Source organism: Electrophorus electricus, chromosome 6, assembly GCF_041902795.1.
Source record: "Electrophorus electricus isolate QZ-2024a chromosome 6, ASM4190279v1, whole genome shotgun sequence".
Lineage (NCBI taxonomy): Eukaryota > Metazoa > Chordata > Actinopteri > Gymnotiformes > Gymnotidae > Electrophorus > Electrophorus electricus.
Window position 1 is genome coordinate 25,824,884 of NC_137502.1, and position 22,845 is coordinate 25,847,728.

The following is a 22,845-nucleotide window of genomic DNA, read 5'->3' on the forward strand; positions in this document are numbered from 1 at the left end:
ACTAACAATAGAGGTGCTTGGCCATGTAGATACACACACAGACAAAAAAAAACACACACAAAGACATGGCGAGGAGTCTAGGAGGAGAAGACTGTGCCTTGACAGAACCCACCAACCCCCTCCAACAGTGTGACTCCTGGCACATCAGCCTATCGGGCCATGGCCCAGACCAACACTAAATGGTCTGAGACACTAGCGGATCGACACAAGCTTCCATGGACAGGACAGAGGGGAGGACTAGAGGGACCAGGACAATGGCAGACACAGGGTGGACACAAAAGGACCGACATGGTAACAGTGATGGGAATAGGGATGGTGACGGGAACAGGCACATATGAAACAGAACCATACAAAGGAGAGGGAATGAGTCCGGTGAGGCTGGAAAGAAGACCTGCCATTTTTACAGTCGCCAGTTGAGGCGACGGCCGGGGAGTCTAGGAGGAGGTGATTGCCTCCAACTTCGGTGGTGACAGCACCTCTGCTTTATGAGCAGACGAGCCGACGTGCACGCCGGATGAGGTGGCCATCTCAGGATTGTGCGCTGGCAATGCTTCCCCTCTTCCCTGTTTTGGCTGACGTGCAGGCACAGGGGCTTTGCGGTCTTGTGCTCTGGTTAAGGGAGTGTCCTTTACTGACTTGGGAGCCAGTGACAAAACCTCTTGAAAGGAAACATGGGGACACTCGCTGGCTCTTGAGCGACGCTCTTTGGACAGAGCCTTATGTGCTGGGGGATCGTCACTTTCGGAGTACCCTGGTCCTGTTTCTGGCTTGGAAGTGGGATCCTCATGGAGGGCCGCCTCCCCCTTCATCAAAGGGTGTAGTGAGTGGTCAGACTCTGCATCTGACCTGAGGCTAAGGTTGTCATAGTCCTTGCCCATGCCATAAACCTTGTAGCTATCCCAATAGCTATCCCCTGCCGAGTTGTCATTCTGGTAGTCCAGGAAAGGCAGGTAGGTCTCCACAGAATTTGATTGTGAACTACTAGGGTCCTCCCAAATCTTCTCAACGGAGTTCTCCCGCTGCATTGGTAGAAAGTGTGCCTCCACCAGGATGAAGGGTCCCTTCACTTAGATTGGGTTGGGATGGACAAGCCACTTCTTTCCCTTCCTTCTCTTTGCCTTGGCTCACGGCATCCCTCAGCAGTTGGTGTTTCTGTAACATGAGAGGTGATGCAGGATGTAAAAACGAGCTGTGTTGCACAAGCATAGACATTTATTAAAACAGGTAACAAAAACAGACAACAAAAAACACAAACAGTGACAATAAGTGATACAGAGAACATGCAATAAGCGATAAACAGGACTAGAACACAATAATGTGGCGAACAAGAGCCTAAATGAGGTCAAACACTGACAAGGACTGACTAATACACACGGACCTAAATATAGACGTTGATAACTCTAATGAGGGACAGGTGTAACACACAACCGACTAACAATGGAGGGGTGTGGCCATGTAGATACACACATACATACACACACACACACACACACACACACACACACACACAACACACACGGACATGGGGAGGAGTCTAAGAGGAGGGGGCTGTGCTGTGACAATGGGAATGCAACAACGTCTATTATACACCTACAAAGCTATTGAAACTACTCTATTAATAATGATCTGTCATTCCACTAATATCCAGTCATCAGTGGGCCTGTACTGAGGCACTGAACAGTGATTACCTCAGTTGAGGCTGGCTCATTGATTGTTCACTCTGTTACAGCACACTTTTAATTTAAAGTTATACATATTAAAGAGGTCAGTGATTGTAGGTGCAAGGTAGGTGTTTAAAAATATGTTGTTGTAATAGTTAAAATTCTGAATTATACAAATGTTAGCAAATATAATGGAACATACCATTTACAATTATCAGCATTTTGCAGATGCCCTTATCCAGATTGACTTACATATGTTTATCGGTATGACAACATTTGTGTTTTCTGTGAACCTATGACCTTATCACATTATTTTACCTTCTCTTTCAGGTAAGCATTTGTAATTACATGCACCTTTTATTTAAGTTTCAATGTAATTACGAAATAATTTACGGTAGTTAGGTCTTGACACACCAATTACAGTATTTTGGCCTGTAACAATACAGTGGTGTGAAAAAGTGTTTTTCACCTTCCTGATATTTTTTTGTATGTTTGTCACACGTAAATGCTTCAGATCATCAAACAAATTTAAATATTAGACTAAAATAACACAAGTAAACACAAAATGCATTTTTTAAATAAAGGTTTTTATTATTAAGGGAAAAAAAATCCAAACCTACATGACCTTTTGTGAAAAAGTGACACCCCCCCCCCCCCAGTTAAAACATAAATTAACTGTGGTTCATCACATCTTTGGAAAGCTGAGTTAAATTTCTCTAGCCACACCCAGGCCTGATTACTGCCACACCTATTCTCAATCAATAAATCACTTAAATAGGACTTGCCTGACAAAGTGAAGTAGACGAAAAAGATCCTCAAAAGCTAGACATCATGCTGCAATCCAAAGAAATTCAGGAACAAATGTGATCTATCAGTCTGGAAAAGGTTATATAGCCATTTCTAAAGCTTTGGGACTCCAGCGAACCACAGTGAGAGCCATTATCCACAAATGGTGAAAACATGGAACAGTGGTGAGCCTTCCCAGGAGTGGCTGGCTGACCAAAATTACCCCAAGAGTGCAGCAATGACTCATCCAAGAGGTCACAAAAGACCCCACAACAACATCCAAACAACTGCAGGCCTCACTTGCCTCAGTTTAGGTCAGTGTTCATGAGTCCACCATAAGAAAGAGACTGGGCAAAAATGGCCTGCATGGCAGAGTTCCAAGATGAAAACCACTGCTGAGCAAAAAGAACATAAAAGCTCGTCTCAGTTTTGCCAGAAAACATCTTGATGATCCCCAATACTTTTGGGAAAATACTCTGAGGACTGACGAGACAAAAGTTGAACTTTTTGGAAAGTGTATGTCCCATTACATCTGGCGTAAAAGTAACATAGCATTTTATAAAAGGAACATCATACCAATGGTAGTGTGATGGTCTGGGGCTGTTTTGCTGCTTCAGGATCTGGAAGATTTGCTGTGGTAAATGGAACCATGATTTCTGCTGTCTACCAAAAAATCCTGAAGGAGAATGTTCGGCCATCTGTTCGTGACCTCAAGATGAAGCGCACTTAGGTTCTGCAGCAGGACAATGATCCAAAACACACCAGCAAGTCCACCCCTGAATGACTTAAGAAAAACTAAATTAAGACTTTGAAGTGGCTTAGTCAAAGCCCTGACATGAATCCGATTGAGATGCTGTGGCATGACCTTAAAAAGGTGGTTCATGCTCAAAACCCCTCCAATGTGGCTGAATTACAATAATTCTTTAAAGATGATTGGGCCAAAATTCCTCCACTGTGCTGTAAAAGACTCACTGCCATGTAAAAGACTCATAGGACCATGTAGGTTTGGATTTTTTTTCCCTTAATAATAAAAACCTTCATTTAAAAACTGCATTTTGTGTTTACTTGTGTTATCTTTGTCTAATATTTAAATTTGTTTGATGATCTGAAGCATGAGTGACAAACATGCAAAAAATATCATGAAGGGGGCAAACACTTTTTCACACCACTGTACATTTGCTATATTTGTATAACTTGCAAATTCATCAAGAACCTAACTTTCTGTCTACATACTTTAAACTGTTTAAAGTTACCTTTCTGTCGAAATTCTGGTGTTACACTTATTTTGATGTAAAAAAAACCAAAACAAAACCTGCTGAAGCCTATGGCTTTACTTTCTGCTCCACTCATTGCTTATTGCTAGTCTAACTGAATGTTTCAGATATCAAAAATCGTTGGTAATGATCTGAATTCTGACAGTATCTCTGTGATTGTTTAGAAATGGCCATATTACAACAGGGGCCAGTTTTTCAATCTGGACTAAATTTGTTTGGATAATCCCCTTTTACCTATCTAGGACCAAATTGAGCTCAGTTATTTTGTCACGATTTTACAAAATATTCATGTATTGAAAAATGCTTATCCAAACTGGTCCAGATTGGTATTTGGAAATCTTTGTCTTAGAAGTCAACTGCCAGCTGCTGGACATATATTAGTTCCTTTTGAATTAAAACAAAAAAAAATCCATAATGAACCACTTCAAAAGAAAAGTTTCAATCCTCACAAGCTCCTCATAAGAAGTTGCAGGGTATCTGGATTCATGGTTGTCCTTACCTTACTTCTGCTTTAAATTCTTCCTTCCTATAACCTGCTCTATGGTCCTTAACTGACTAGTAACAGTGGCATTAACATGACCACAGATTGGAGCCCAAAGAGCCAACTTATTTTATGAAGTAAATGCTTTTTTCTGGCTCGGAGTAATAAATGTACCCTTCAAGGTGTAGTAATTACATTATACACTGATTTATAAAAATAACTTCAAAATATCATACACCTATCATGTTTTACAGTGTTTATTACTCTAAGTTGTCTTTTATGTCATTTCTTCAGAACATTTGCTGTTCATCCACCCCAGAGCCACTTTGCTATGTAGTATCAACATAATCCTTTTATTTGGTATTGACCTAGATTTTCCTTTAATATATATGTGTAATTATATAACATTTTCAAAGAAAGCCTACAGAATAAAAATCAAATATTAATATCAAAATCACCAGTATCATAAAATCCTTATGAAGAAAGATGATGTCTTCTAAAATATGAACCAGATTAATGTTTCTCCTGTCTGTACTTAATATTATTATTACGTTACTTAACTGGCATTTTACCCATAATTAACTTTTTATGATTCTTTTCTGGTTTTAGAATAATTATGTAACACTTTGGAAAAAAGATACAGAATAGCAAGCCAAAGCTTGAGGCTAAAATGGCAAATATCTCCACAGCTACAGTGAGTTTTCCAGGAGAGCTGATGTAAGCTGGAATAAAGGTGATCCAAACTGCACAGAATATGAGCATGCTGAATGTCATGAATTTGGCTTCATTAAAGTTATCAGGTAACTTCCGCGCTAGAAAAGCCAGTACAAAGCATAAAAGAGCCAGGAGTCCTATATAACCCAGCACAGCCCAAAAACCTATAGATGAGCCTAAATGGCATTCTAGAATAATCTTATCCTTGTAGCGCTTTAGATTTTTTAATGGAAATGGGGGGGAAATTATTAGCCAAAGTATACAGATAATAACCTGTATGAGAGTGAAAGCAAGAACACTGAGTCTCTGCTGTGGAGGCCCAAACCATTTCATGACATTACTGCCTGGAAGTGTAGCCCTGAAGGCCATTAACACCACTATTGTTTTCCCCAGAACACAGGAGATGCAGAGGACAAAGGTGATTCCGAACGCTGTGTGACGCAGCATACAGGACCACTCAGAGGGCCGACCAATGAAAGTAAGTGAACAGAGGAAACACAGAGTCAGCGAGAAGAGCAGCAGGAAGCTCAGCTCTGAGTTGTTGGCTTTGACTATTGGAGTATTTTTATATCTAAAGAATATGACTCCTATTACTATTGTCATAAATGCACCTGTAATTGAAAAGGTTGTTAGTAAACATCCCATAGTTTCCTCATAGGACAGATATTCAATTTCTTTCTTTATACATTCATCCCTCTGTGCGTTTGTCCAGTAGTCTTGATAACATTGTTCACATTTAATAGAATCTGCCATGAAGGTATAGAAAAACACCAAAAAAGAGAAGTTAGATATGCAGCAAAAGTTGTGAGAGTTTTAAAAAGCTCAATCTGTCCTTTAAAATCTCAATCTGTCCTTAAAAACAAATAAAAAACTCAGAACATCTGAGCATACAAGGTATAATTATTGCAACAACAACAATTAACTGTAACAACAGTGACAGCAACAAAAGCAATACTAAAAGTATGTTATATTTGTTACCATTTTCTGGGGATTTATGTACCTGTTGTATTACTGATCTCTCCTTCAGCACATGGTATACAGTCAAAGCAGCACACAGGCTTTCCTTTCTGTACAGCCTTCCTGGTCCCTGGAGGGCAGCTCTCACTGCACACAGACATCGGGACCTATAATCAAGGGAAATACTTAATAGCCTGACACTAAAAATTGTGTTCAAATGTTTTTTGTTTTTATTTTGCATACTTAAAATGCACATTGTAAGAGCAGACAAGCTCACAAGTAATGCATTTACTGAGAATGTGTTACTTCTTGTACTCACCTGATTAGTATTTTGTGCCCACACAATAGACGACATGTTTACTGATTATCACTGGTGAGTAGCAAAAGTGGAATCATAAAGCCCAACAGTGACAAATACTTGCTTTTCTTTAATCGTTTGCCAGTTTACTATCTCATATCTTGCAGCAGAGCCACCATTTTTATCAAAATAAACCTCTTCAAGCTCTTTAGTTTTGAAATGAGCTCATTTGAGGTGTTCTAGAAACTGATTAAATAAAGCAAAATTGCAAAAATAAATAAATAAATAAATAATAATAAAAATCAAAGAAAACACTGCATTTCAAATTATATTACAACATTTTGGCAGGGATTTTGAAGTAGTGCTAAATGTGCATTCCAAATCTTGTGCCAAAGCATTAACTCACTGTGAGAGGATCAGGCTGCATCTTTGTAGAGCATGTTTCTTTGCAGCCCAGAAGTGCATGTAGGGCATGGGCAATAGCATAAACCCCTTTATACACATTATTGAAAATTGGCATCAGGGTCATGTCAGTGAATGTGTTTTCAATCTTAGACAGTTTCTCTTCACCTGTACACACTGGTAAATCATCTGAATCATCATGCTTTGTATATCTACAATTAAACAGAGCTTCCCAGAATTCAGTAAAAATGGCCTTGCCCACAGTTTTTAGTGGATTTATATTTAGAATGAAGTTCCTCAGACCTGTGACCTTTGTTTTAGGGATAGCCAGTCCTATGGCTCCTTGCAGCATCTTGTGCTTATCCATTGTGGCCAGTTCTGTATCAAAAATCCAGGCTTCAGTTCCTACCCACTGATATCCAGTTATATTGTGCTCAAGAAATACACTTAGCAGAATTTCTAAATCTAAGTTGTCAAGAAACCCCACTATCACTCGAGAAGTGGAGCTTTTGATCTGTTCAATGATTCTCAGAACTTTCCTTTGTGAGTAAGTTCTAAAAAATGGAAGGGAATATTCTAAGCATATGCCCAACTGCTCTGCGACTTCAGTAAATGCAGCCATCCCACTGTTTCCATAGTCATCATCTCTTCTTATTGCCCCCACCCAGGTCCAGCCAAAGTGCCTGACCATTTCTGCCAGTGCTCTGCTCTGGTGGTAATCACTGGGAATAATACGCAGAAATGAGGGATATTTCCTTTTGTCACTGAGACATTCACAGGTGGCATAGTGACTGATCTAAAATCAGATTGACATAGTTATCTCATAGTCAATATGTTGTCAGCTTTCCTCTATCTTAACAGCACATCTAATTGTAAGTCCGTTAAAAAATTATTTTTAGCTGCATGTTTCTTATATCCTTGAAAATAGGGTTGTAATAAACTACTGATTAATAATACTGTATGAGTACTTACTAAAGGAATGCTGAAAGATCCAATACTCGTTGCAACAGCCTTTGACACTGATGAGTATGTGTCTCCTATTATGGCTTGTACTTGTGCAGGCTTTGTGCAGGGCTCATCCAAGACTGTGTTGTCATTTCCATTCATAAGTGCCATGGCCATTCTAACCCCCACTGCTGTAGAACCACAGGTGTCGTAGATTTTGTAGCCCAGTGAGACACCAGGCAGTAAAGAGGAACTGTTGTTGATCTCCTCTACTGCAAAGATCAATGATTGTGAATACTGGAAGGCTCTGAAGTCAAGACTAGTTAGGAAAGTTAAAATAGAAACACATTAAACATTTTATTTTTGCTGTATAATTGTGAACCATGGAACTGTATTTTATACAAAATAATGTCTAAAATACCTTCTTTTGCGTCTTACCTCATGCACTTCAGCGGAGGTGGTTTAACCAAATAGGACAAGTCTGTGATCTCCCAACTGCTATGGAAGGGGAAAATTCCTCCAACTATAATATCACCAACTTTTGACAGTTGTGGGTATGCAGGCTTTCCTTGCCGATTACAAGCAGTCCCATTAGATCTGGAGAAATTTATGATGGCCATTACCACATGCAAGAGAGCAAAGACAGGCTCCATCCACTTATTCAGAGTACAGATAAAGTGACAGATCTGATGTTTCAACTAGTTGAACAGGAGGGAGTTGTGGTATTTATACAGATGGAAATACAAATCCTCTACGGTAAAGTTTCACTATTGTGCTGCAGTCAGAGGAGGAGTGACTTTCAAATGCTTTGTAGGTGAGGAGGAGGATGGTGGGAGTTGAGGGGTGTAGCTTGGCAAAATTTTAAAATAAACGAGTCCGTGACCTTCTGTCCAAGAAGTGTTTTTAGGCAGTGCAATCCAACAATGTGCCACATGTTTGGTATGAAAAACTTTATTCTCAACATTGCCAAAACTGACTACATCTGTTTGTGAGGTCTTTACATTGCTGGAGTCTACCAGTTTGACAGGAGTGTAGGGACGGGGCATTCTGCATGAAAGAGACTTCTCAGCAGTGCTGGCCTCTGGAAAGGGACATCCTTATATCGATACGTTTTACTTGTCTTGAGTTACATATGTCATGAAGAGAGAGAGAGAGAAAAAAAAAAAGGGTTTATGGGATGGTTCATGTTAACCCAAAGAATGCCTCCACAGATTAGTAATCTGAGGATTTCACAGGATTTGTGATGGTTTTGTCCACTGAACATGACACCTCCATGGCAGTAAAAAGCATGTAATTTAGAGGTTCCACAACTTTTGTCTGTGGAAGAGTATAACGTGTACATGCATGGAGTGGACAGGACAGACCTATTGTGAAAATCCTATGAATATTAGCACCTTAGTGGCCTTATAAGTGGCTTTGATAAAAACCTATATTATTTTTCATGAGTGTGACATCTTACTGGATGCAGCTGACTTCAAAAAATCAGTGGTAGAAGGGCTTCTACAGAGCGGGAAATGCGCTGATGCAAGTGAAGATATAACTAAATATGGAACTACTTTTCCTTGGCTAGGATTCTGCATCAATGCCAGACTGTAAGTCTGTTCTTCTAGCAAGAGGTCAAACATTTGGAGGAACAAGAGGAAGCACACTTTTTTTCTGCAGGACCTACCAAGACAATCCTATCCTGTGTCTCATTTCATGCTTTGAACTGCACCACACCACTATGGTCTATAGTAAGAGACGGTGAGTACATTTTTTTTCTGTTGATTTGTGTTTGCCTGTTGTTATGGCTAGTGTGACACTATTAATGTTTATCATATATTTATTTGAACATAAATTGCAGTGCATTTGGGTTTTATTTTCCTACAACATGCTTTACCCTCCCTCTTCTGTTCTGCCTGCTTTTCCATACAGAAATACTTATGTACTTGCTTGCTCTCTTTCTCTCTCTCTCTCTCTCTCTCTCTCTCTCTCTCTCTCTCTCTCTCTCTATCTATCTCTCTCTCTCACTCACACACACACACACACACACACACACACACACACACAGAGCAGACCAGCTATGCAGCCTACGGGTTTCTAACTGTACACGCATAAACTAGACCTTAAGTAGATGGAGTTCGCTAACCTAGGTTAACGGTTATGTGTACAACAACCCTTTAAATTTGCCTATATAGGCAGGACTCAGTTTAATTAGCCTTGAGTGCTGGCCATTCAACCTAGGGGCCCCACACTTGGCAGGCATAAACTAGGCCATTGAGAGATGACATACACTGAGTTGCATGGTCTACTTTGCATGGTTGGCTTTCTATGACCCTTTGATTTTGGTCAAATAGGCCAAGTGTATTTAAGTTGTAAAGGTCAAAGTAACATTCCAGGCTGGCGGACCAGTCCACACACTTGGCATTAGGGAGATGGCATACCCCAGGTTTGAAGACCCTAGATGAAAAGATTGGTCCTCTGTGACCCTTTATGTTTACCTATAATATTCTTGTTTAGGTGCCATTTTGCTGATCATTTTATAATTTTGTTGAATGAGGTCTATATACATTGTGATGCCACACATTTGACTAGATTTTTTTTTTATGTGAGGTAAAACAAAACTGTGATTTTAGTGTGTAGAATATGTGGTAAACATAGTAATATATTAAAGGTTACTTTAACTAATTAAAACAAGCATATGGATGGACAGCTTTCAGTCATGGCACTGTTGCATAAAATTAGAATATTTTTACATCACTCATATAACTTAGAGAAAAGCATGATATGATTTACATATTGTAGGTTTTCCTTTCAGTGTAAAATAGATGATGTATTTTATAAATTCCACTATGCAGTAGTGCTGCTTTAACTAACCCTTAGAAGAAGAAAAAATAGTTTCTGTTACTTTTGTGTATGGAATCTTTGCGTTTCCACAACACCTCAAATCCAGTATAACAATGACTTATATTCAGGAAAGGTAAATGAAACAGACAAGTCCTTAAATCCTTCTTAAATGTGTCATCAAGAACTACAAGGTCTTCAGTCCGTCAGCCTTTATTTAGGCTTGAGTTACCATGTAGCCAGGATAATACAGAAATAAACAATCATTAAGTATTGAAAAAATTAATCATAGGAGTAAATGTATTAGTATAAAAATATCAGTCAAATCAAAATAAACTTGTTGCAAAAATGACTTAAATACAATAACAGGGATAAAATGATAAAAATAATTAAAAGTATAATAAATATAAAATAATAACTAAAACACACCAAACATACTACAAGTTAAACAAAATCAAATTAAAGTTAGAAATTAGAAATTAAAAGTTTTAAATGTGTGACAGAAACACACAAAGTTTCCTGTGATGAATTCCAGCTCGCTGGTGATCTGTGATTAAAAACAAATTTTTCTATGATACTGAGTGAAGCAGGATGCAAATGCTGTGAAGAGGGACATTTATTATGGGCAAATCCAGTATCGTAATCATAGGGACAGTCTAAAGTCAAAATACTGGGGGTGTCAGATGAGGAAAAAGCCTAAATGCATAATTATATATATAAACAAAGAAACAAATCAGGCAAGGAATAATACGGGCCAAAACTTCTATAAACCACTTACTGGCAAAATGCCATGGTACATCACAAAAATAGTGTAAATAATTTATCTGAATCATCCCAGTGACTGGATTAACCTTCAGGTGCCAAGTGCTTTTACTTAATTGGGAAATGTTTTGGATTCGAGCATAAACACAGAATAGTAAAATAAGAAATTAAATTGAGAACAGGGAATCATAATAAAAAGAACCCAAACTTTTCATACATGGTCAAAATCTTTGAGAGTAGTTGTGGCTGCATATCTGTATATCACATCCAGAATAGACAATAGCTTTGCTTATACAATATTGGTGGCAATACCATTAATATATATGTATTTAACAATACTGGTTAAGTGTCGAGCCTTGAGGAACCCTCTTATTACCAGTAGTAGCTATGATTTACTTTGTCACCGGGACACATATTGCTTTCTATCCAAGAGTTAATTTCTAATTCAGTTGGTAGCAGTGTGGTCAAAACCAATATTTTGTAGATTTTTCAAAAGTAAAGAATGATCAACTGTATCAAAGGCTTTACACAGATCAGTAAAACCAAAGGTCACAAAATAACTACTGATCCTCTCATAATGTAGCAGATGAGCACATTCAAGAGGGTTAGGATGGGGCAAAGAATACAAAGTGGCTCATGCAATATTCTGTAAAAAGTTATATTATAGTAAGTGAAAACAAATTAAAGCTAGTGTAAATATCTAAACTTTATAATTCTGAGATTGTTGTAAGAATATTATAAGGTTGTTCAACTTTTTTGTAGATATTAGCAGATATTTTTTTCTTCTTTTAAGCATCATCTTGAAACAAAAATATATGCCAATATAGTGAAATACTTGTGTTGATACCTGAACTTGTGCTAAATTTAATAGTGTCATTTTGTATTAAGATTCTTTTGAATGTGTAATTAGTTCTAAAATGTTGATCAGCTAAGGCTAGGTTTGTAAAGGCTGTATGCTTTATACAGGTCATATAAATAATAAACATGTATACATAAGCATTACTAATAGTAATAGTAATTATATATCACATGTTGCAAAGTTTTATATTATTGTTTTTTTTTTTCAAGTAAAATACAGAAATTGTAAGTACATTTGTAGAATTTTTAATAGTACCTTACTAACCAAGTTGAGTATCTTCAGATTCTCTTGAAACTTTAAAATAATTTGTTCTAATATATTATCCATCCAGGTACAAGCTTACAAGCTTACACAGGTTATTACCCACATCATTAGTAAACATGTACATTATTAGCTCACTTATTTGACATTTTATCCATAAGTTGTTTTTTGTGTTTTTCTCTGGTTTCAGTATGATTATGTAACACTTTGGAAGAAATATACAGAATAACATTCCAAGACCAAGTCCAGTATCTTTGGAGTCTTTTAATATTTTAAAATAATTTGTTCTAATATATGTCCATCCAGGTTTGCACAGGCTATAACCTTATCCAGATTAATGGTAAATATGTAGTCTGTTAGCTCACTTATTTTGTATTTTACCAATAAGTTGCTTTTTAGTGTTCTTCTCTGGTTTCAGTATGATTATGTAACACTTTGGAAGAAATATACAGAATAACAAGCCAAAACTTGAGGCTAAAATGGCAAATATCTCCACAGCTACAGTGAATTTTCCAGGAGAGCTGACATAAGATGGGATAAAGGTGATCCAAACTGCACAGAATATGAGCATGCTGAATGTGATGAATTTGGCTTCATTAAAATTATCAGGCAACTTCCGTGCTAGAAAAGCCAACAGAAAACATAAACTAGCTAGAAGCCCAATGTAACCCAGCACAGCCCAGAAACCTATGGATGAACCCAAATGACATTCTAGAATAATCTTGTCCTTGTACAGTTTTTGATTTTTGAAGGGAAAAGGGGGGGAAATGATTAACCAAAGCACACAAATAAGAACCTGTATAAGTGTAAAGGCAAGAACACTGAGTCTCTGCTGTGGAGGCCCAAACCATTTCATGACATTACTGCCTGGAAGTGTAGCCCTGAAGGCCATTAACACTACAATTGTTTTCCCCAGAACACAGGAGATGCAGAGGACAAAGTTGATCCCAAATGCTGTGTGGCGCAGCATACAGGACCACTCGGAGGGCTGACCAATGAAAGTAAGTGAACAGAGGAAACACAGAGTCAGAGAAAAAAGCAGCAGGAAGCTCAGCTCTGAGTTGTGGGCTTTGACTATTGGGGTGTTTTTATATTTGAAGAATATGATTAAGATTATCAGTGTCATAAATGCACCAACAATAGAAACAGCTGTTAGCAAAATACCCATAGTTTCCTCATAAGACAGATATTCAATTTCCTTCTTTATACATTCATTCCTGTGTGTATTTGACCAGTAGTCCTGATAGCATTGTTCACATTTAATAGAATCTGTTGTGAAGTAAGAAGAAAACAATTAAAATTGGAATTTAGATACACAGCTGAATATAGGACATATGTTTGAATTAATGTAGTTTGTTACAAGAATCGTATCTCTTAAAAAAGGAGAATAACATTTCACTATAAGACTTTTAATCATGGCAGCAATTCCAACATCCTCCCCTTCCCACCATATTTGGGTGATTTTGTACCTGTTATATTACTGATCTCTCCTTCAGCACATGGTATACAGTCAAAGCAGCAGACAGGCTTTCCTTTCTGCACAGCCTTCCTGGTGCCTGTAGGGCAGCTCTCACTGCACACGGATATTGGGACCTATAATCAAGGAAAATATTTACTTGCCTGTATAAGTGTTTACTTAACTACTTTCTTCAGTTTCAAGTATCATCTCCATTTGAGGAGTTCTTAAGTTAAGGTCAAAGTGCAAATCTTACCTTGTTAGTATTTTGTGCCCAAACAATTGAAGACAAGTTTAGTGTTAATCGACTGTTAACAGGGAAAGTGGAGTCATAAAGTCCAACAGTAACAAACTCGTGTTGCCTTTCTTTACTTGTTTGCCAGTTTATCACCTCATATCTCGCAGCAGGGTCACCGTTTTTATCAAAATAAATTTCTTCACCCTCTTTAGTTTTGAAACGCACCATTCTGAGCTGTTCTAGAAACTGAAGAAATAGAGCAAAGTTTATTTGTTGATAGAAGTTTTTTTTAAATATTATTTTAAAAAAACAGTAAAAACACTGCATTGCCCATTAAATTACATCATTTTGGCTGGGGTTTTGAAGTAGTGCTAAATGTATGTTTCAAATCTTTAAGTGCAGAAACATTAACTCACTGTGAGAGGATCAGGCTGCTTCTTTGTAGAGCATGTTTCTTTGCAGCCAAGAAGGTCATGTAGGGTATGGGCAATAGCATAAACACCTTTATACACATTATTGAAATATGGCATCAGCGACATGTCAGAAAAAATGTTGTTCATTTCAGACAATTCCTCTTCGCCTGTACATGATGGTGAGTCCTCTGAATCATTCTTGGCTTTATATTTACAATGAAATATTGTCTCCCAATATTTAGTAAAAATGGCACTGCCTGCAGATTTCACTTGATTTAAATCTAGAATGAAGTCCTTGAGACCTGTCACCTTTGCTTTTGGGACAGCCAGTCCTATGGCTCCTTGCAGTATGTTGTGCTTGTCCAGTGTGGCTAGCAATGGATTTAAGATCCAAGCCTCAGTTCCCACCCACTGATATCCAGTGATGTTGTGCTCAAGAAATACATCCAGCAAAATCTCTATGTCTGAGGGATCAACAAATCCAACTATCACACGAGAAGTGGAGCTTTTGATCTGCTCAATGATTCGCAGTACTTTCTCCTGTGAGTAGGTTTTGAAAAATGGAAGAGAATATTCTAAGCATATGTCCCACTGTTGTGCAGCTTGAGTAAATGCAGCCATCCCACTGTTACCATAGTCATCATCTCTTCTTATTGCCCCCACCCAAGTCCAGCCAAAGTGCCTGACCATTTCTGCCAGTGCTCTGCTCTGATGGTAATCACTTGGAATAGTGCGTAGAAATGAGGGATATTTCTTTTTGTCACTGAGACACTCACAGGTGGCATAGTGACTAATCTATAATATATTAAAACAGGTATAACACATTTTTTCATTAGAGACTTATATCCATTGCCACAAAATATGACATTAAAATTGCTGAATACATTACTTCACATGCTTGTTTTTTTCTAACAATTAAAATAATAGACAAATAGACAAATTTACATTTATAATCACTTATTTTTTAAGAGTTTTAAATGTTTTAATGGACATGTAAAGTAATTGCTTAATATCGTACTAAGGGAATGCTGAAAGGTCCAATACTCTTCGCAATAGCCATGGATGCTGATGAAAAGGTCTCTCCTATTATGGCTTGTACCTGGGCTGGTTTTGTGCAGACCTCACTTGAGACTAATTTCTCATTTCCATTAACAAGTGCCATAGCCACCTGAACCCCCACTGCTTTGGATGTACAGGAGTCATAGATCGTATAGCCCAGTGAGACACCAGGCAATAAAGAGGAACTGTTGTTGATCTCCTCTACTGCAAACATCAATGACTGTGAATATTGTAAGGCTTTGACATCAAGACTGGAAAGTAAAAGAAAAATACATCGACATTACTTTAAGATAAACTCTTAAGCATCCTACAGTACTGTGTTATTCTTGACATTTTAATATATTACATGTTTACAAAGTGTCTGAAATGCTCATTTCCTTTATTGCTTACCTCATACACTTTAGTGGTTGTGGTTTAACCAAATAGATCAAGTCTGTGACCTCCCAACTGCTATGAAAAGAAAAAATTCCTCCAATTATAATATCACCATCCTTTGATAGTTGAGGGTATACAGACTCTCCTCGCAGGGAACATGTAGTCCCATTAGATTTGGAAAAGCTGATGATGGTCAATACTACATGCAAGAGAGCAAATACAGGCTCCATCCACATATCCAGGTCAAACTGTAGAGATAATGGTTAAGAATGTCTGATAGATCTGATGTTTCAGCTGGTTGAACAGGAAGGATATGTGGTATTTATACAGATAGATTAGGTACATTCTCAGTGGTACAGTTTTACTGGTAGGCCCATGTCAAAGGAGGTGTGACTTTGAAATGTGAGCAGAGTAGCCTTGTTTAGCTGTGGATTAAAATCTTCTTGTCAAATCTGTACCTGTTTTTAGTAAGTAGTTGGGCAATCACAGCTGGGCCCCATTCAAAAAAGATATGAGGAGTTGGGAATGGGCCATGGGGCCATGGACACAGTAATTTTGGTGCTAAAATTTGGTGCTATACTGCAGAATGATTTCAACACCTAGTTATATATATAGTGACTCTGACATTAAATGTGAGTAATGTTGTAATTGAAAATAATAATAAAAAAATATAATTACAAAATGGCGGCCAATGACACAACTTCGAGAATAAGTGTGATCTAATTACTATCCTGTGGTGTGGATTTTTTTCTTGTGTCAGCAGCTTTTACTGTGTCATTATTATGGAGAATATATATATATGTATACACACACACATTTTTTTTGTCTTTTTATGTTTGGCTTTTATCCCTGCAGACACTTTATGCATTCCTCTTACTCTACGCATAGAACTGATAAATCAAGGAGCTACCATTATTTAGTATGATTTTTGCCTTTTACTACTAGGGAGTACAGCCTAATACTCGGCTACCCTTGATTTGGTTATAATCATATCGTTGTTGTTTTGTCTGTAGTCAGATGATGGTGGAAAGTGACTGAAGTGACACATTTGTGATTGTCTTGAAATAAATATTTTAGATTTTGTAAATTGTATGATTCAGATTCATGAATTTACCATTTGTAAAAGAATTTCAAGCATTTGATTGACTGATTAATGTACCAGTCATGCTTTCTTTCTGTTACATCATTGCTATGCTTACTGACTCTCAGTGCCTCTTATATTCAGATCAATGTGAACATATTTGGCTATATCAAATATAAAGATTGTAGATAATGGTGAATCATGAATCTAATACCTGCAAGAGGTTAAAAAAAATATATTTCAGACATGTATAAGGGCAGGCTACAAGAAGGATTTGGATAGAGAGCATACAATTGAAGGCAAGGACTGAAGTCTTTCAGACTCAACAATATAAAAACTCAGCAATATACCTGAGGTTAAGAAATACAATGTACACTTTGTTAAAATGTGATTGCAAGTCAGATCGAGTGAATGTTTCTGAAATCAACAATAAGTTCTAAATGTATGCTCAAGTTCATTCAAAACATTAATTCAGCAGCAGAATGAGGTAGTATGGTGTATGGTGCTCCTGTTATACCTTGATAAGGTACAAGGCAGCACATAACATAAATGCGACATGCCGAATGTTTTGCCTTACTAACAATGTATGTGTGTTTTTGTTGTTTCTGTCTAGATGTTACATATAATCTTCTTGTAAAATGATTCTAAAGCTTCTTCTCAATTCGTCCAGCTTCTTATCAGTAACCTGTTAAGTATATGACAATTCCACAAGATAGTAGAAAATAGCAAACCTATTTTTCCAACATCTAATCTCATCCTTGAATGACAAAAGTGGTATTTAAAAATTTAAAATTACCTCTTTATTAGATGTATACTTTTTATCTAGATGTATTCAAGCTTTTTGCATTTTTTCACACTTTTTTTGAGCAGAGAATGCTTTATAGAGTCCTACATAATAAAGCTAATTTAAGATATTTTAAGACCTCTTTAATGTCACAAAATAACTACCAATCTGCATGTAATGTAGCAGGCTATTATCGCTACAGATGAGCGCATTCAGATTGATAACAACAACAACAACAACATTAATAATGTATTCAGTTTATAATGAGCTTTTCTTAAACCCGAAGACTACAAATCAACAATAAGAAATATTAAACAGATTGATAAGTAAACAATAAAATAAAATATCAAAGAAATAAAGTCCAGTCTAAAAATATGGGTTTTAAGTAACATTTTAAATCAATTCAAAGTAGAGAATTTTAGGAGCATTAGGTAGAACTTTCTATAATCATTGTGCTCTACAAGAAAAATCACTTTCACCCAGGGATTTTGCAAGAAGGCTACTGTAGAATGAGAGAACTAACAGAGTCTAAAGAGCAAAGATAAAAGGCTGAAGAGTTCAAAGCAGCTCATGCAAGCTGTAACCATAAAAATGGGTCACTGATCTGTTGACCACCGAGCTTATGACACGTATGACATTATTCCAGCTACCTAGCTACAAATATCATATTATAGCTAAATGGTCTGTTATGGTTACACACTGATACTTGCATGACTCACTTTTTTGCTACTGGCATAAGTACTTTGTCCATATATATATATATATATATATATATATATATATATATATATATATATATATATATATATATAGAGAGAGAGAGAGAGAGAGAGAGAGAGAGAGAGAGAGATTAAGAATGCAAAGGTCTTACATATGGATCAATTGTTGAATTTACCAATATTTTTTTCACAAAAATAAAATACAGACTTTGTTAGTAAATTTGTTGAAGTTTTAATGTTATCTTGAAAACCAAGTCCAGGATCTCCAGATTCTCTTAACTTTAAAATAGTTTGTTCTAATATGTTATCCATCCAAGTCCAAGCTTACAGAGTATGTGGCCAAACTAATTGTAAATATGTAGTCTGTTAGATCACTTATTTGGTATTTTACCAAAAAGTTGCTTTTTAGTATTTTTCTCTGGTTTCAGTATGATAATGTAACACTTAGGAAGAAATATACAGAATAACAATCCAAAGCTTGAGGCTAAAATGGCAAATATCTCCACAGCTACAGTGAATTTACCAGGAGAGCTGACCTAAACTGGAATAAAGGTGATCCAAACTGCACAGAATACAAGCATGCTGAATGTGATGCATTTGGCTTCATTAAAGTTATCAGGCAACTTCCGTGCTAGAAAAGCCAGTACAAAGCATAACAGAGCCAGGAGTCCTATGTAACCTAGCACAGCCCAGAAACCTATGGATGAGCCAAAATTACATTCTAGAATAATCTTTTCCTTGAACAGTTCTTGATTTTTGAAGAGAAAAGGAGGGGAAATTATTAACCAAAGCATACAAATAAGGACTTGTATGAGTGCGAAGGCAAGAACACTGAGTCTCTGCTGTGGAGGCCCAAACCATTTCATGACATTACTGCCTGGAAGTGTAGCCCTGAAGGCCATTAACACCACTATTGTTTTCCTCAAAACACAGGAGATGCAGAGGACGAAGGTGATCCCAAACGCTGTGTGGCGCAGCATACAGGACCACTCAGAGGGCCGACCAATGAAAGTAAGTGAACAGAGGAAACACAGAGTCAGAGAGAAGAGCAGCAGGAAACTCAGCTCTGAGTTCTGGACTTTGACTATTGGGGTATTTTTATATTTGAAGAATATAAGTGATATTGCCAGTGTCATAAGTGCACCAACAATAGAAACAACTGTTAAAAAAATTCCTATAGTTTCCTCATAAGACAGATATTCTGTTTCCTTCTTTATACATTCATCTCTGTGTGTATTTGGCCAGTAATCTTGATAGCATTTTTCACATTTATTAGAATCTGGTGTGGAGTAAGAAAGAAAACAATAAAAAAGGAAATTAGAAAGAGCCGATTACAGGACATATATTATGGTTAATTAATCTAGTTTGATACAAAAATTATATATCTTTTGAAACAAGGAGAATAACTTGTCAAACACATCTGGTTGTTTCTATACCTGTCTTGTTACTGATCTCTCCTTCAGCACATGGTATACAGTCAAAGCAGCAGAGAGGCTTTCCTTTCTGCACAGCCTTCCTGGTGCCTGTAGGGCAGCTCTCACTGCACACAGATATTGGGACCTATAATGAAGGAAAATATTTACTTGCCTGAATAAAGGTTTACTTAACTACTTTGTTCAATTTCAAATACCATCTTCATTTGAGGAGTTCTTTAATTAAGGGCAAGGTGCAAATCTTACCTTGTTAGTATTTTGTGCCCAAACAATGGAAGACAAGTTTAGTGTTAATCGACTATTAACAGGGAAAGTGGAGTCATAAAGTCCAACAGTAACAAACTCATGTTGCCTTTCTTTACTTGTTTGCCAGTTTATCACCTCATATGTCGCAGCAGGGTCACCATTTTTATCAAAATAAACGTCTTCACCATCTTTAGTTTTGAAATGCACCATTTTGAGCTGTTTTAGAAACTGAAGAAATACATGAAAGTATATTTGTTGTTAGAAATAAAATCATTTAAAAAACACAAAGTAACACTGCATTGCCCATTAAATAACAGTTTTGGCAGGGATTTTGAAGCAGTGCTAAATGTGTTTTCCATATTTTTAAGTGCAGAATCATTAACTCACTGTGAGAGGATCAGGCTGCTTCTTTGTAGAGCATGTTTCTTTGCAGCCAAGAAGGTCATGTAGGGTATGGGCAATAGCATAAACCCCTTTATACACATTATTGAAATATGGCATCAAGGACATGTCAGTGAAGGTGTTGTCCATTTCAGACAATTCCTCTTCTCCTGTGCATAATGGTGAGTGCTCTGAATCATTCTTGACTTTATATTTACAATGAAATAATGTCTCCCAATATTTAGTAAAAATAGCACTGCCTGCAGATTTCACTTGATTTAAATCTAGAATGAAGTCCTTGAGACCTGTCACCTCTGCTTTTGGGACAGCTAGTCCTATGGCTCCTTGCAGAGTGTTGTGCTTGTCCAGCATGGCCAGAAGTGGATTTAAGATCCAGGCCTCAGTTCCTACCCACTGATATCCAGTGATGTTGTGCTCATAGAATACATCCAGCAAAATCTCCAAGTCTGAAGGATCGACAAATCCCACTATCACTTGAGAAGTGGAGCTTTTGATCTGCTCAATGATTCTCATAACTTTCTCTTGTGAGTAGGTTTTAAAAAATGGAAGGGAATATTCTAAGCATATGTCCCACTGTTGTGCAACTTGAGTAAATGCAGCCATTCCACTGTTTCCATAGTCATCATCTCTTCTTATTGCTCCCACCCAGGTCCAGCCAAAGTGCCTGACCATTTCTGCCAGTGCTCTGCTCTGGTGATAATCACTTGGAACAGTGCGTAGAATATGAGGGATATTTTTTTTTGTCACTAAGACACTCAAAGGTGGCAGATTGACTAATCTATAACACATTCAAGCAGGTGTATCAGGTATTATGATAAGTGTATAGCTATCATCATTGCATATGACATTAAAATTGGTGATAAAACAATTTCACATACATTTTTTATCTAACAATTAAAGTTGTTTAATAAATGTTTAATAGACATTAAAGTTATTTGTTTATAATTGTTTAAATTGTAAAGGTTTTAAATGTATTAAAAGGCATGTAAAGTGAGTATTCATAATTGCTTATGTACTTACTAAGGGAATGCTGAAAGGTCCAATATTCATCACAACAGCCATGGACACTGATGAGAATGACTCTCCTATTATGGCTTGTACCTGGGCTGGTTTTGTGCAGGGTTTATTTGAGACTGAGTTCTCATTTCCATTAACAAGTGCCATAGCCACCTGTACCCCCACTGCTTTAGACGTACAGGCATCATATATCTTATAGCCCAGTGAGACACCAGGCAGTAAAGAGGAATTGTTGTTGATCTCCTCTATTGCAAACATCAAGGACTGTGAAAACTGTATGGCTCTGACATCAAGACTAGATAATTAAAATAAAATCCAAGAACAGTATTTTAGGATAAAGACTTAAGGATCCTTCAGTACTGCCACTGTTTATATTTTAGAATATTACATGTTCACATTGTGTCTGAAATAATCACTGTCCTCTACCTCTTACCTTGTGCATTTTAGCGGAGGTGGTTTAACCAAATACGACAAGTCTGTGATCTCCCAACTGCTATGAAAAGAAAAAATCCCTCCAATTATGACATCACCATCCTTTGATATCTGAGGGCATACAGACTCTCCTAGCAGGGTACAGTCAGTCCCATTACATTTGGAAAAGATGATGATGGTCATTACCAAATGCAAGAGAGCAAATACAGGCTCCATCCACATATCCAGGTCAAAGTGTAGAGATAATGTTTAAGAATGTCTGGCAGATCTGATGTTTCTTCTGGTTGAACAGGAAGGATATGTGGTATTTATAGTGATAGGAAGGTAAATTCTCTATGATACTGTTTTACTGGTAGTCCCATGTCAAAGGAGGTGTGACTTTGAAATGTGAGCAGCGTAGCCTGGTTTATTTTTGGAGTACAATCTGCCTGTAAAATCTGTACCTGTGGATTGAAAATGAGATGTTCCTGCACTTGCTGTTCATATCGCCACTCCAGCTTTATATGCTACAATATGTATTTTTTCATTAATAAGCACAACAGCTAAACAGGAACATAATTAATTTTTTTATGTAATGTCATGAATTTCACGCAATAAGCTGCAGGCTTCAGAAATGTTTTAGCATTTCCTTTTTCTATAAAATCAAATAATTCACCTGCTAATCTTGCCTTAGAAACTGGATGAAAAATACAAGGGAAAAGTAAAGAAGCACAGACACAAAGTGTGTATGTGGATTGTGTAATACTGTGTTAATGTGTAACAAAAGAGTGTTGGTCTGGTTGGTCAGTGGTAGCCTAGCTAGCACATTGTTCTTATGTAGAATTTGTCCAATGACTTATATCAGGAACACCACCTTAAGTTTAGAGAAAATTGTTAATTGGCATTAAAGAATAATTAATGAGTATTAGCATGTACCCAGGGATCTAAAGCAAGTTAGGCATGATAAAGCATAGTAAATGAGAGATAG

The 22,845-nt window shown here is 37.1% G+C and overlaps 1 protein-coding gene and 1 pseudogene across 1 annotated transcript; both read right to left on the reverse strand.

Moving 5' to 3' along the window:
* Nucleotides 1–4,705: 4,705 nt before the first annotated feature.
* On the reverse strand, nucleotides 4,706–8,171 carry LOC113568651 (extracellular calcium-sensing receptor-like; annotated as a pseudogene).
* A 4,054-nt stretch (nucleotides 8,172–12,225) lies between these two features.
* On the reverse strand, nucleotides 12,226–16,028 carry LOC118241247 (extracellular calcium-sensing receptor-like). The gene is made up of 6 exons (XM_035525547.2): nucleotides 15,780–16,028; nucleotides 15,349–15,640; nucleotides 14,334–15,125; nucleotides 13,936–14,163; nucleotides 13,693–13,816; nucleotides 12,226–13,492 (listed from the first exon to the last, which is right to left on the reverse strand). Exons 1-6 carry the CDS (start codon nucleotides 15,998–16,000, stop codon nucleotides 12,585–12,587), a joined length of 2,565 nt encoding a protein of 854 aa, XP_035381440.2. The 5' UTR covers nucleotides 16,001–16,028; the 3' UTR covers nucleotides 12,226–12,584.
* Nucleotides 16,029–22,845: the final 6,817 nt, after the last annotated feature.